The sequence below is a fragment of the Dermochelys coriacea genome, chromosome 2 (assembly GCF_009764565.3).
Source record: "Dermochelys coriacea isolate rDerCor1 chromosome 2, rDerCor1.pri.v4, whole genome shotgun sequence".
Classification (NCBI taxonomy): Eukaryota; Metazoa; Chordata; order Testudines; family Dermochelyidae; genus Dermochelys; species Dermochelys coriacea.
The window spans coordinates 216,599,518-216,615,211 of NC_050069.1; the positions used below are offsets into that span (position 1 = coordinate 216,599,518).

General features: G+C 37.7%; 1 protein-coding gene across 1 annotated transcript in view; it reads left to right on the plus strand.

The window, feature by feature from the left end:
* DGKB (diacylglycerol kinase beta) overlaps positions 1-15,375 on the plus strand; it is a 519,697-nt gene extending 504,322 nt beyond the window's left edge. The window contains 3 exon segments of the mRNA XM_038392537.2: positions 831-951; positions 5,180-5,240; positions 12,940-15,375. Of these exon segments, the coding sequence (XP_038248465.1) occupies positions 831-951; positions 5,180-5,240; positions 12,940-13,047 (290 nt within the window). The 3' untranslated portion in view covers positions 13,048-15,375.
* Positions 15,376-15,694: the final 319 nt, after the last annotated feature.

The following is a 15,694-nucleotide window of genomic DNA, read 5'->3' on the forward strand; positions in this document are numbered from 1 at the left end:
TTTATAATGTAAAGTGTTAAGCAATCTAAATATAGAGGTTGCTACCAGAACTGTGTATGCTTATTATTAGACTTTAGAGACATTTTTGTCATGATGTTTTGGAATGAGATGACAGTGAGTCCAGGTATAGTAATCATAGATTCATAGATACTAAGGTCAGAAGGGACCATTCTGATCATCTAGTCCGACCTCCTGCACAGCGCAGGCCACAGAATCTCACCCACCCACTCCTATGAAAAACCTCACCCGTGTCTGAGCTATTGAAGTCCTTAAATCATGGTTTAAAGACTTCAAGGAGCAGAAAACAAACAATTTAATATTGTACACAGCAATGATCATAGAATATCAGGGTTGGAAGGGACCTCAGAAGGTCATCTAGTCCAACCTCCTGCTCAAAGCAGGGCCAATCCCCAATTTTTGCCCCAGATTCCAAATGGCCCCCACAAGGATTGAACTCACAACCCTGGGTTTAGCAGGCCAATGCTCAAACCACTGAGCTATCCCTCCCGCCCATAGAATACTAGGGTTGGAAGGGACCTCAGAAGGTCATCTAGTCCAACCCGGACCAATCCCCAATGGCCCCCTCAAGGATTGAACTCACAACCCTGGGTTTTTAGCAGGCCAGTGCTCAAACCACTGAGCTAGCCCTCCCCACAAATCCTGGGGATTTGTTCCAGTAATGTTCCTACTGCCTTTTATCTTTTCTTATGCTAGTAGTTCCTATTGCTGTCATTTTTACTAGTGAGTCCTAGCTCTTACACCATTTCAGAATTAATTTCTAGTTGAAGTGTTGATGTCTTCCTAAAGGGAAGTGTGCTGAATTGTTTCAGATCTGAGTGATCAGCTGATGGAAGTGGTTGGTCTGGAGGGAGCCATGGAGATGGGTCAGATATACACAGGATTGAAAAGTGCTGGCAGGCGGCTTGCACAGTGCTCATCTGTTGTCATCAGGTAACTGTTTATAGTACCTTCTAGTTATAAAATTTTGTATTGCTACATATTGAATAAAAATCAGACATTAAATGCACATGAAAATTTGCTGAATTTGTAAGTATTTACTGAATTCATGTATTTAAATGTTTTTCTTTCATTAAAATACATGATAAAGTGAACAGGAAAATTCTTAACTTCAGTCTTCTCGCCTTATAGTCCTCTCTCACCTCATTGTGAGAAGAGGTTTTGTCTAGTGGTGAGAGAAGAGGACTGGGAGTTGATACTCCTGGGTTTTATTATTCACTGACTCTGAGTGACCTTGGACAAGTCATTTACATTTCTTTGACACATTTCAATCTCTTCATAAGATGGGTATCCTAATATATTCTTCACCTGGGAGTTATAAATTGCCATTAGTATTTGTAAAGCACTTTAAGATTCTTAGGAGCAAAAAAATCCTACATTTTATTGTTATACTGTACATTGAGCACTGACAAGTCACCATGAACAAATGCATTGGTATGAGTTAGCCATGAAACAAGAGAACTGGCTAATTTGATTGTGCTGTATTATTTGGACAACATTGTCAAATTCCTAGGAGTGAGTACAAAAGAATAGCACAAGTATGTAGGGACAAAATCAGAACGGCTAAGGCACAAAATGAATTACAACTAGCCAGGGACATAGAAGACAGTAAGAAGAGGTTCTATAAATACATTAGGAGCAAGAGAAAGACAAAGGAAAGTGTAGGCCCTCTCCTTAGTGGGGAAAGTGAGCTAATAATGGATTACATCAAGAAGGCTAAGGTGTTTAATGTCTGTTTTGCTTCACTCTTCACAAAAAATGGTAAATTGTGATCAGATATTCAACACAATTAATATTAACAAGAAGGGGCAAGGAATGTAGGCCAAAATAAGGAGAGAACAGATTAAAGAATATTTAGATAAGTAAGGTGCATTCAAGTTGGCATGGCCTGACAAAATTCACCCAAGGGTACATAAGGAACTAGATGTTCGCAATTATCTGTGAGAACTTATAGAGGACAGGTGAGGTCCCAGAAGACTGGAGAAAGACAAACATAATACTTATCTTTAAAAGGGGGTACAAAAGGACTCGAGGAACTATAGACTAGTCAACCTAACTTCAATACCTGGAAAGATAATGTGACAAATTATTAAACAATCAATTTGTAAGCACCAGGGGATAATAGGGTCATAAGTAATAGCCACCATTAGCCAAACTAATTTCCTTCTTTGACAGCATTTCTGGCCTATTGGATAGGGGGAAGCTGTAGAGATGGTGTACCTTGATTCTAGTAAGGAATTTGACATAGTCCCACATGGCATTCTTGTAATCGAACTAGGGAAATGCGATCTAGGTGAAATTACTATAAGATGGATGAAAAACTGATAGAAAGAACAAACTCAAAGAGTAGTTATTAATGGTTTGCTGTCAAGCTGGGGGCATGTATTTAGTGGGATCCTGCAGGGCTCTGTCCTGGGTCTGGTACTATTCAATATTTTTATTAATGACTTGGATAATGGAGTAGAGAGTCCGCTTATAACATTTGCAGATGACTCCAAGCTGGGAGGGGTTGCTAGCATTGTGGAGGACAGGATTGGAATTCAAAACAACCATTATAGATTGGAGAATTGATCTGAAATAAACAGGATGAAATTCAATAAAGATGTGCAACGGAAGTTGGTCCAATAAAAGATATTACTTCACCCATCTTGTCACTCTAATGTATAAAGTACTACACTTAGAAAAATCAGATACAAAACTAGAAAATGGGGACTAACTGGCTAGGAAGTAGTACTTCATAACAAAAATCTGGGAGTTATAGTCGGTCACAAATTGAATATTATCAGGCACCTCCTTAGTCTTCTTTCCCACCTAGATCAGGTTTGTCCCAGATCAGCTGTGTAGATGATCTGCCTGAAGCTGGAGTCTGAGCTCTGGGATCCAATGATGGGGGGGCGCAAGGTGGAGTTGCAAAAGGCGTGTATTAACAGGAGTATTGTATGTTACGGTGTAGATGTTCAGGCTCAGGTCTTAGGACCCTAAAAAAAAGGGAGACCTTTCCCCTCAACCCTACTCCACAGGATCCCAGAGCTCAGGCTCCAGCCTGAGGCAAATCATCTACACTGCAATTTTACAATCCTGGGCCACCCGGGGGTGTTAAATTGCTGTGTAGACATACCCTACGATATGGGTAATTGTCCCTCTCTACTTGGCCCTGGTGAGGCTCAGCTGGAATACTGCATCCAGTTCTAGACACCACACTTTAAGAAAGATGTGGACAAATTGGCGAGAGTCCAGAGAACAACAAAAATGATAGAAGGTTAAACCTGATCTAGGAGGAAAGGTTAAAAGAACTGGACATGTTTGTGATGGGAAAAGAAGCCTGAGGGGAGACCTGATAATATTCTTCAAATACGTTAAGGGCAGTTATAAAGAAGATGGTGATCAATTGTTTTCCATGTCTCCTAACATAGGAAAATAAGTAATCGTCTTAATCTTCCACACAGCAGGTTTAAATTAGAGATTAGGAAATACTTTCTGACTATAAGCTCTAGAATTGGCTTCTGAGGGAGGTTATGGAGTTCCCATCATTGAGGGTTTTTACGAACAGGTTAGACAAACACTTGTCAGGGATGGTACAGGTTTACCTGGTCCTGCCTTTGTACAAGGTGCTGGGCTAGATGACCTCTCAAGGTCCCTTCCAGCCCTACCTTTTTATGATTCTATGATTTACTGAGCTAAAAGTGAACACAGTTTTCATTGGTATGACAAAGTGCTGAATAGAACCAGAAAAATCTCTATATTTCCAAAAAAGTTTTTTTAAATATTTGACAATTTTACAAAATTGTACAATTTTTCACCAGCGAAGCTTGCCTCATCCCACCTCACCTCATGTGCGAGAGAAAACCATTAAGAAACTTTAAGAAAATAAGGTGGGATTTTCCAAGGTGCCTTAGATGATTTTGAAAATCCTACCCACAGTGTTTAATTCAGGATGGCTCCCGATTTGGGGTAGCAAGCATCCAATCTCAGTTGATGCAGAGAAGAAATGGGTTTGCCATCTGGCCTCCCTTTTTTGGATTGCCATGTGCTCGGGTGCACACCAAAGAAACAATACCTATGCTCTCCTACAAGTCGGGACTCCAAATGTGACACTCTTACTCAGCTGTAGGGTGAGGCCACTTGCACGATCTCCCCTGTTTCTACCTGTTGCGCCCTGGCCATTAATTACAGCAGTTACTCCCTTGAAAGTGTAGGTATTTCTGAAGGTGAAAGCCTACCTTCTGCTGAGGGTATTGCACTTCCCTTCCATTTCCCTTGACTTAAATGGGTGCAGAATTGGATGTGCCCGGGGTTATTATTTTGATTCCTGCCTTTCCATTCCTGTAGGTTTATGTAATTATCTGATGTGCATCACTTCCAGTAGTGCTGGGTCTATAAAACTGTTATTCTGCAAATCATATTAGAGCACTAAACATTCTAATTGTTTTATCCTTAAAGGCAAAGCCTCTGAACACAGTCGTCCTTGGAACTGACTTTACTGCTATATGAGTATGAGCAGGGTACTGGAATAGATGCAAGCAACAGAATATCCTCCCAGTGCTAATAAAAAATACTAGTATGGCTGAAAGAGTTTTCTTATTTGGTTCATAAACAATAGTTTGAAAATTGTTATGGGTAGCATGGACTTCTCTTTATTATTTGTATTGTGATAGCATCGAGACACCCCGTCCCATTGTGCTCGGCACTGTGCAGACATGTAACAAAAAGGTACTCCTTGCCCCAAAGAGCTTCATTGTGTTCTTATTTAATAAAGTAGATTCATACCTAAAGTTCATGCAGAAGTCAAGTTCCACTATCTGCACTCTGCTCTGTCATGAAGGAATAGCTGCATATTTTTAGCACATTGTGCCTGTTTGGTATACTTTTGTTTTGCATATTAAAAGTACACTTGAGGCTGTTCCTGAATGACAGTATATATGTTTGCACATAACATTGCAGAAGAGTACTTAAAATAGGTGCATTACTTTTTTGTAGGGGCATTGGGTCATGTACCTGATCTGTGGTGGAATAGCAGTGGAAGTTGCATGCACACTTGTGGCCAATAAATGTCCTGAGATTGCACACATCTGTTCTGTCCTCATATATCTCTGTTCAAAATAGAAGTTTGATGAATTTTGTCCAGCCACTCTTATTCATATAATTAAATATTTTACTTTAGAACCAGCAAGTCGCTGCCCATGCAGATTGATGGAGAACCATGGATGCAGACCCCTTGTACAGTAAGTATGCTTTATCAACATATCCAATAGAACTGGAAAAGAAATTTGAGGGGGAAATATTTTTTTCTATGATAAAAAATGGCAATCAGTTTTAATGATCAAACTTTCATTTCAGCTCTCCTTAAATGTTAGAAACTGCTCCTTTTCAATTAGAGACAACTGTAGTTATCAACATTGACTTAGCTTATGCTTCATAATTTCTGTACACCCACACAGATACACAGCACACCCATTCTCTCACGCGAACATAAAGAAACAAAACCTTTAATTTAATCATGCTATTTCTTCTACAGGTTGAGATGGAAGAAAAAGAAAGAGATTGTTATTACATTTCTTGTTCTGAATACTTGGGAGACTCTCAGATATGTAGTGATGGGAGGGCCATATAAATAGATGGATGTGTGAGGACAGAACAGTGGGAAATCTCATGAGATTTGTGACAAAATCTTTTGGAGTGAAGAGGTTGTGCATAATCTCTTGCAGCCATAAATCTGTGGTTATAGAGCAACAGGACTTGTGATTTCCCAGTCACTGGACTTGCAGAACCTATGGAAAGATGTTGGTCATGCCGTTTTTTATAATAACCCCGATGTCTGATCCATGGAGCATCTGACCCATGGTTACAGCCAAGAACACCACACACCATAGTCCATTTTGTTACCTAGTCAAACTACGCTTTAAAAATGGGCATAAAATGCATGTGTTCTTGTGTGCAGCCCCTTCCCAGATTTACTGTATCATTCCTAAAATAAACTACTCTGTCCTCTGTAACAAACCCATTATGGAACGTGTTTTTTCCCTTTTGTGGGCAGACTAGTCCACAGACTTTAAGTTTCATAAAGGTGAGTATCTGCAGAATCTCTATACATTTAGTCACAGAAGAATGATTCTATTTGATTTCATTTTTTACATTTATATTGCAAGAAATATTTTCCCTTTTTCTTCTGCTGAAAGAATCCTGTTGCTCCCTGCATTCTCACAAATTTTGCCTGAACTGTTCACTGTCTCTCCATGCACAAAAAATACTTGTGGCACCAAAAACAAAATTTACAAATCTTCTTAGACTTTCTCCTTGTCTTGGTTCTAAGTGGTCAGATATTTATCCAAAGCTCACATTCGAGAAAGGAGTTTTAGATATCTTTGTTTGATTTTGGGATCATATTTCCAAGGCTCTGCTTCAGAAAGATTTTTTTTTTTTTTTTTTTTGGAAATCAGAGAGCATTTGTTCATGGACTATGTAGCTTTCTCTATTCAAGCACACACACACGAAAAAAGTGTTACTGACTGTAACTGTGTGAACAAACTGTTTGAGCCCCAGGATTGTAAACTTCAGAAAAAAATATCAGACTAGTATAGAAATCATGAGTTTTTGCCTATAGTACAGACTTCAATAAAGTTTGCCTTGAGGTTGTCCCTCTTAACAAAAAGTACATGATCATTTCTTTTAAGATGAAGAGGAGTTCAACACACACACACACACACACACACACACATAGAGTGAGTTCCATCCCTCCAGCATTGACATCAGGCACATGGCTGCATCTTTAGGCACTTAAATACCTTTTAACTTTTGATCCTACGTGCCAAAGTCACTTTTGAAATCTGACTTAGCCATCTGAGTTACTTATGCCCAGATTTTTAAAGGTATTTAGGAGCTTTTGGAGTTAGGCACCTACATATCTTTTAAAATTTGGGCCCATGGCTTTTTGGTGAAATCTGACCCCACTGAAGTCAATGAAAGTTTTGCCATTGATTTAAATAATTCCAGGATTTCACCCTATAGCTCTAATAACATAGAGAATATGAAAGCTAAAAATTATTATTTTTATTGTGATAACACCTAGAGTTCCCAATAAGAATGGAAGCCCCATTGTGCTAGGCACTGTACGCATACATAAAAAAAGACAGTTCCTGCCCTAAATATCTTACAATCTCAGGCCTCCATTCTGCATTATGTTGCACATAGCCAGGCTTCTATATTTATCTGGAGATCGACTGCAGGCTGCCCAAGAAGCACAAGCTGCAGGATCGAGGCCCACAATTTATTGCTTTCATCATCTTTTCATATAGAACTCTTTTTGTGAAGGAAAAATTATAACATTAGTGCTTACATTAAACATCTTTGATAATTAGCTGAAGAGGAAATTCTATCACAGCTCACCCAGCCAAAATATAGTGACATAAAATATATTTATGGTCTCACTTGATCTCCAAACAGTCATTAATAGTAAAAAATCTTCAAAGGCTCTCGAGTTAATTTGATAAACTTCTATCTTCAGGCACCAGTATTTCTTTAAGAAAAATAATATTTCCATTTACCTACAACTGTCTTTAGCATTGTTTTGAAAAATCTCGAAGAATATCTGTCTTAATTACAAAAAACTGCAATTTCATTTCTTTCATCTGTTCTTGATTTGGTAAGTCCCAAGTGTGAATCTCAAGCAGCCAGTCTCACTAAATTAAAAATGGAAAAAAGAGACATTTATGGCAGATGCAAGAATATTTCCTCTGTGAAGGAATGGAAATGCTAGTCCACTGGCAGGGCCATTTTATGGAATGCAAGAAATTAAAAGTATCATTGGTGTTTGTCACAAAGCATGTTACATACTTTCTGTCTATTGGTGTTGATAAGATTTATTTAACAACAGGAAATTTATTACAGTGGCATGCTTTTTTTTCTCATTATAAGAACTCATAATACATGGCACCAGAAAATTATACAGGTGCTTTTATCATCCCTGGAAAAGAGGTTTGAATATTTATGTTTGAATGAATTTATGTATGAATTTTTCCCTGGCCTTTCTCTTACTCTTTAAGAGTGTAATTGAACCATTGTGCAGAGAGCCAGCACAAGGTTTATCTCATTACTTAAGCCTCACCTAGGGGCAGGGATGAACAGACTGAGGGATGAACAGCTTGGACCTCTTACTCATTGTGGAAAGAGTCTATGCGTAGCTAAGAGAGGAGCCACAGACCAGCTTTTACATAGATCCACTTGCCTCAACACCCCAGGCAGCAGGCACAGAGGAGCTCTAGCTTTCGTGAGCTACAGCTCACTTCATCAGATGCTCTAGTTGCAACTCCATCCCATAGATCTCTCAAGCCATTCGGGCCTAATCTCACTGAATTCAATGGGACTTTTGTCCTTGATTTCAGCGGCAGCAGGATTGTGTCCTGGCTCTATAGCAGTTGATGACAGGGGAAACTATCCAGCAGTAGTTAAATAGTTAATATAGAAACCAATGCCAGCCTGTAAAAAGTTTATCTTGTTATAATGACAATTTGCATGAATTTCTGTTTCTAGCCCTGAGGTTTGGGGGGAATTGGTTTTTGTTTGTTTGTTTTGTGCTGCTGTTGTTTTTTTGGTTCAGGTGCAGTTGGGCATTCTTTTTTCCATTCACTGCTACACTGCACATTAGTGTTGTTTACCTATGCATAATTTTTCTTAATTTCACAATAGTCATTTTTGTAATTGACAATGCAATTTCCTGCATGTGTGCTTTCTGCACCTCAGACAAGTGTGCTACCATAATGCACCTATCTTTCCAGTTCAAATTGTTAAGAAAAAATTAGTTGTGACTAATTGCCAATTAATTTGCAGTAACTTGTGGGAGGTGGAACAATTGCACCTACTAATTAAAATTTAAAATATTCCAACGTGTCATCTTTAGGTGTCTGTGGAATACATAATTTCCATTTTAGTTCTGCACTGGATCTGTAACAACCCTGAGCTTGACAGCTCTATTAATTTAAAAGCTCAGTGATACCTATTAGTACAAAACATGAAAAAAATGCTATTAATCATTTATTTTAATTTTGCAGCTGTCATTTTCACTGTATGTTTAAGAATTATGGTGACACCATAATGTTTTCCAATCTAACTGTGTGAAGGGGAAACAGATCACACTACTTAAGATAGATACTAGAGTATATCATTAGAGCTTAATTAATGTCAGAATGATTAGATGTGATTGCATTTTGCACAATAATATTGTTAAGAAAAAAAAGAAAAGGAGTACTTGTGGCACCTTAGAGACTAACAAATTTATTTGAGCATAAGCTTTCATGAGCCACAGCTCACTTCATCGGATGCATTCGATAAATTTGTTAGTCTCTAAGGTGCCACAAGTACTCCTTTTCTTTTTTGCGAATACAGGCTAACACGGCTACTACTCTGAGAATTGTTAAGAAATTGTTTAAAAGGATTGTCACATACAGGTCTATTTAAAACCACTGGGCTGGATCAGAGAGGTTTGGCCCAAATGTACACAGCCCAAGCCAGGAGAGAGGACACAAAGGGAGCTTAAAACTCACCTTTGCACTTCTCTTATCCTATGGCTTCTCTGTGCAGGGTAGTCCTCTGCACTGTGTTAGACATGGAAGGTGTGTGAACTGCCTGTTGTGGGAGGCTAGCCCCCCAGCCCTGCCCCTGGAGCCCAGAACCCCCCACTCCAGGCTGCCTCAGCTCCGGAGCACCAGACGGGTGGGCAGCACGTCCCCAGTCCCCACAGCACTGGGTGGGTCGGTGGCGCCCCCCAGGCCATGGCATGGGTGAAGACTAAGCTGCAAAATGGGAAGCAACGTGGGGCAGAGCGTGGGCAGGGCCACGCCTGGCTGTTTGGGGAGGCTCAGCCTTCCCCAGCCTATCATACCCACCACCCATGGTGTTAGAGCACCCTTAAGGGCTGTTCTTTCTGGCACATCTGCATCTGGTCTCAGACACTTTTGGGGATAGTTATGATGTAGTATTGCCCCAGTCACTCCTGCCCCAGCAGCAGAGAGAGGAGTGGCATACAAACCTCTAGTCTGTGGGATAATCCTGTGAATCTCCCTGCTGATAGTGTGAAGCCAAGTGGCCACCTGTTACCCATGTATATGGCTCAGTATGTTCATATTTGAATTTAACTTTGTATCCTCTGAGGTGTAGAGTTGACTATTAATCCAACATAACATAAACTGGGAGTATCATTTATAGTTCCTTATTAGTTAGCGTCTTGATTTGTTCCTGTATTTATAACACCACATTCTGTTTTCATTGGAAGAGCAATGATGACCTCTTATTTAAGCATACTATGATGTTAGGAACACACACATAACTAGCACACATTGTAGAGTCCAGTAACACAAAAGGAAAACTATTTGATCTAAGAAATATAGTTAATACATTAAACTTATTACTCCCTAGTGCATTTCATTTATTGGATGCATTGTGTTACTGTGGCTTCAAGGCACATTTTGAAGCTCTGACATGCTCCTGAAAAAAATAAATGTCCATTTTATGCATTTATAAACATTTTTAATATGACAGACTCAGACTTCTCATTTATTAGCAAACATTACTATCTTCTGATGATACAGACTAACATGGCTATCACTCTGAAACCTATCTTTAAATAGGGAGCAATTACTATCTCTAATTTTAAGAGTTATGCTCTTCTTTAAATTGAATATGGTTTTCCTTTTAGCAAGTATATCATTAGCTGCACTTCTTAGGGCTGCAAAAATGATTTTAAAGTTTCTAATGCTACATTTTCCCTGGAGCCATTTATTGATGTCTCAGCCCTGTAAAACTTCTGCATTAGGACTACAAACTTACAGGGTGAAATCCTGGTTCCATTGAAGTGAGTGGGAGTTTTGCCAATGATTTCAGTGGAGTCAGAATTTTACCTATAGTGTTATATACTGACCTTTCATCAAATGCATCATAAACTACTGGTAATACTTTTGGCTGCTTACAGTTTCTGTTTGGGTGGAGCTTTGTTTTATGTTTTTTGTTTTTCTTAAAATAAAACGTTTTCTAAGCAGAAGCATTTTCTCATGTTTTTTCCTATAGCTGCAACTTAACTTTGCATCTTTTAGAAATATTTTTCTTTAATTTTCTGATAATCATTCCACATACATTGCTTTTTCAAAATAATCACAAAAACATTCAAATTGACCCAATGGTCAGATTAAATTCTCCCAACCCAACATAACTAAATGGTTTCTCCACTCAGTGCTTTCAGTTCATGTTGAACCCACCGTCTCCAGGAAAGCATGAGAAAATAGCATTTGCAGCATTCCATGAAAGTCAAGACAATTTGGATCTTAGATGCAGTGTCTGTTCCTAAAAGAGGCCATCCCACCGCCCCATGCCCAAACATAACACCTACATATGATGTATGAGTGACAGCAACCCATGAGATAAATTCACAGGGCCAAGTCATCAGCTAGCATCAATGGAGCTATGCTGATCTGGTCCCCAAATTGGTGCCTGAAGCTAGGTTGACTGTGAGGAAAGAGAACCATACACTAAATTTCATGCTAATAAACAATAACATACTAAAGTTACATATTAGGTTGCAGTGCAACCAACATGTGAAGAGTAAGCTAAAATTCCCACAGAGTTAAATAAACCCCCTCATCCTGTTGAGATTTTTATGTTTCTGTCTCCTTAGATTGTAAAGTAAATTTCCACCCCCAAGAAAAGGATTGTTCTATATTTTAATGAACCTCTCCATGTGATGTACATTTTTGTTTCATTACTATTAGTGAATGACAAGTGAAGAATATTCATTTTACCTTGAAAATGTCAGGTATGCACTTTAAGAGAAAGATTTTTTTGCAGTTTTTAATGAGGCGGTGTTTCTTTTGAAAGAAATACCCATTTCTGATGTGGATACTATGCAGGTGACAACTGATATTTAATAAGTGATGGTTCTTGTATTAGTTGTAGTTCACTAAAGAAAATGTCTCAGATTGCTTTTGAAAAACTTTGTGTCACTAGCCCAAAGGCAAGATGTGACCTTTTTATTACATAATGAGAATCATTTATTATCTTACAATGTATCTTAAAGTCACAGACAAAATGCCACTTTGATAATTGCTTTCAATTAGCTTTGAGCATAGCATACATTCATAAAATGTCTTCTCTAATTTAGACTTGAATTAGAGAAAATTGCAGACATAATATACTTTAAGGTTGTCTCATTTAAGGTGATTCGTAGTTTTATATCAAAGAAATCAAAATGAGTGGCTTTAGAGCAGTCTTTCAAAGTGTTTTAAACAGGCTTTTCAATATTTGATTCTATTCTATTACCAATTAATTAACAAATTAGAATGCTAGTTCATCATTTTTGACCTTTTTTTCTATGTTAACTTTTGACTTTTATTCCTAATGGTTATTTTGAAATTAAGTATCATGGCTTGTGTTAAAAGAGAAGAACAATCTGATTAGGGGAATAAATAAGGCATGTTATGATACAGTGTATATCTTAATAATGGGAAACCAGCTTAGTGTCCCCAACATACAATGTGTCCTTTCCTGCTTTTGAATTCCTTTTTACTATGTGGATATGTAAAATATTCAAGTGACAAGCAGTGATAAAAGGGCAGGTTATAAATCTCATGCTCCTGTAGTAAGAGAGCATATTGCTGTATTCTTATTATATATGATTAATAATATGGATTTCCTGTATGATTACAATTTATGTGTTGTAACTATGACTATAAATGAATTTGTTTATGATATAAGCAAATGTCAGTTGTGACAAAATGTATTTCAATAGCTACTTTTCAATCCTTGGTCATCTGAAGTTTCAGAAGTCACATTTTAAGATTTTAAATGGGTCAGTCACTTTGTATATTTGTAAAAATATGATTAAGAAGTTGAGTTAGCTAAAGGGATAACTGTTTGTTTTTTTTCTTTCCCTCCCCCCAGATAAAAATTACCCACAAGAATCAAGCCCCAATATTGGTGGGACCTCCTCCAAAAACCGGTCTATTATCCTCCATTATCAGAAGAACAAGGAACCACAGCAAGGAATAAGCCTCTGTAGTTTAGTTCTGAGAAAACAAATTAGCAGCGCTGGGCTTTGGAATATTTATGCCAGAAATCTTTCAAAAGTTTTAGAATATCCTCCAACTCACAAAATTCTGGAATTTGGCATAACAGTTTCTGTGACTGAGCAAATGTAAAATTATGCTATTAGAAAAATTTATTGTCACTTTTTTAGGCAATTTTGCATGAGGAAAGCAGATTTTCTATACAGTGATATGGCATATTTTTGTTGCATGCATTACCATTTACTAATTTATGGTAGAATTCTGCCATGGAACATGAGGAGGGAATGCTCTCGGTAATTTGATTTATTTCATAAGATTTTATTTGTAGTTAATTCTAATGCAGTGATCATAATCCAGAGATTCTGTAGTTGCCCCTTTGAACTCAAGCATCTTCAGATCAGCAATTGATTTGACCTATATCACATAAGTGCTTGGAAGTTCACAGGTCCCATTAACTTGGCCTTTTACATTTAACATTTCTTTCCACTCTTGTGAATATTTTTCTTCAGCAATTTAACCCCACTGAGGAGTATTAAAATACTTTTTTCTTTGCTAAAATAACTTTCATCGTTCAAACACTGAGGCATGACACAAAAAGTCCCACTGGATCACTGATACTACTCACATGCAGATAACTTCTCACATGTGTAAGCTTTTGCAAGATGGGAAGTCAATGCAGGGTTGCCTGAATGAGGACAGGGCTAACAGTTAATGGGCAGCGAATAAAGGTAATGGTACTTGCAAAACTAGTCAGCAGTGTTGTTTGTTGAAACATTAAAACATTTGACTCAACAGTAAATCTTTGTAATATGCCAAACTTTAAATCATCTTGCACATTGGCCAAGAGTGCAGTATGTATGCACACAAATAACCAAACCACATGCCTTATAAACTGCATTTCCCACCAAAGATCTAGTGAAGGATGCTTCAGAGAAATGGGTTAATGCATAATTAATCATGAACACTGTAGCAGACTTATTTCTGAAAATTTATGGTTCTTTGATTACCTTGGCAATGTTCAAACTAATGCTGGAATAGGAAAAATAATCTATTAATTACAATTTTCATGCTCACCTTTCATTTGTTTCATACATTACTAGACTGACACACAAACTTGCTGCTTCACAGTTAAAACCATTTCTAATTTTGTTGTTGTTGTTTATAAATTTGCAACATCCCTTATTTTCTCAGGCTTTAAATTAGTCTCCTTAAGGAAAGGACATGCTCTTATCAGTTCCCTTTCTATTCATTGCTACGTGAAATCAAAACAATTCCTATTATAATAATTTGGGAGGCAATTGTTTCGGTCTTCATTTTCTCAGCCCTCTGAGAGACTTCTTAACAGCTTGGAAATCACATCACAGGTCTTATTGTCTATGGCTCGCATGGTACTGTCAGACTGTCTAATGGTTAGGTCCAAGAATGGCAACCTTTTTCAGTGTTGCAATAAATTTACAATATGGGTCTACAGTAAAATGCTTTTTTATGCAGTCTTGACATTCTTCTTTGTACAAAATAACCTGCACCTCTTCACTGCATGTTTTATGTTCTCAAACATTCCATCGGGGCGGGGGGCGGGTTTCTGCTTGAAATGCATGATTTATTAGTTTCCTCCCACCTTTATCAATACATTAAAGTGCCAATGAGTTATCCAATCTATATTTTGATTGATTCATTCATCTTTAAAAAGTAAACAGCATTTAATCACTCTGTTGTGCACGGGTACTGTGCATGGATTTAAGTAAAGCTGCTACCATTTGGTTCCTTAGTTTGAGTATTCAGCATCTCTTTTGTATATAATAGATACTGCAGAAAAAGGCAGCATAGTGCTAGTGAGGATTATGTATATGAAATATGCTCTCAATCTTCTGTAAACATTAAGAGGCAAAGACCAACATTAAGTTCAGCATCAGGTAGAAATATGAGATGACAATTATTCCTTAAAATTAAGACATAATTCACCATTGCTGGGTCCAACGATGTTAACAGTTACAGCAGGATTTGAATGTCCCTTGTTCTTGTATATTACATGCACACAGAAGATTCTGATGCATTAGTTACTGCAGATTTCCATAATTACAAGGTAAAAAGTATTTGCATAAAGAAAAACCTTGCTGGCATAATGCGCACACTGGCTTTCTGAAATTATGGTTACAGGTAATAAATATTTGCTCATGACTTGACATAGAATTTTCTACTGTTGCTATTCAACCTTTTACGTCAAAACATGTTGAATGATACCATTATATAATGTGCCCTCGATGATCATCTCTTGAACACTGTCTCTCTGAAAAACAAATAAAATGGTGCATAGGCTATTCTTTAACAATGGATGCCATTATTAAAGTGCCTGATAGCCTGTGAATAGGTAACTGCCAGTTATATGGTTTTCCATATATAGAGGGATGGATGGGCTCATATATACACTCCCCACACATACTCCATCAGAACAGCTGATGTCTCTCATGGTATCTTTACTCAAGAGGATAACTCATGACTGACATTCTCATTGAGGAAATAAATATAACAAAACAGTCTCTTCACTGTATATGGATACTTACACTATCAGTTTGTTTTTTTTAATCATAGGGATAGTTTTTGTATTAATGTATTATGTATTAATCATAGGG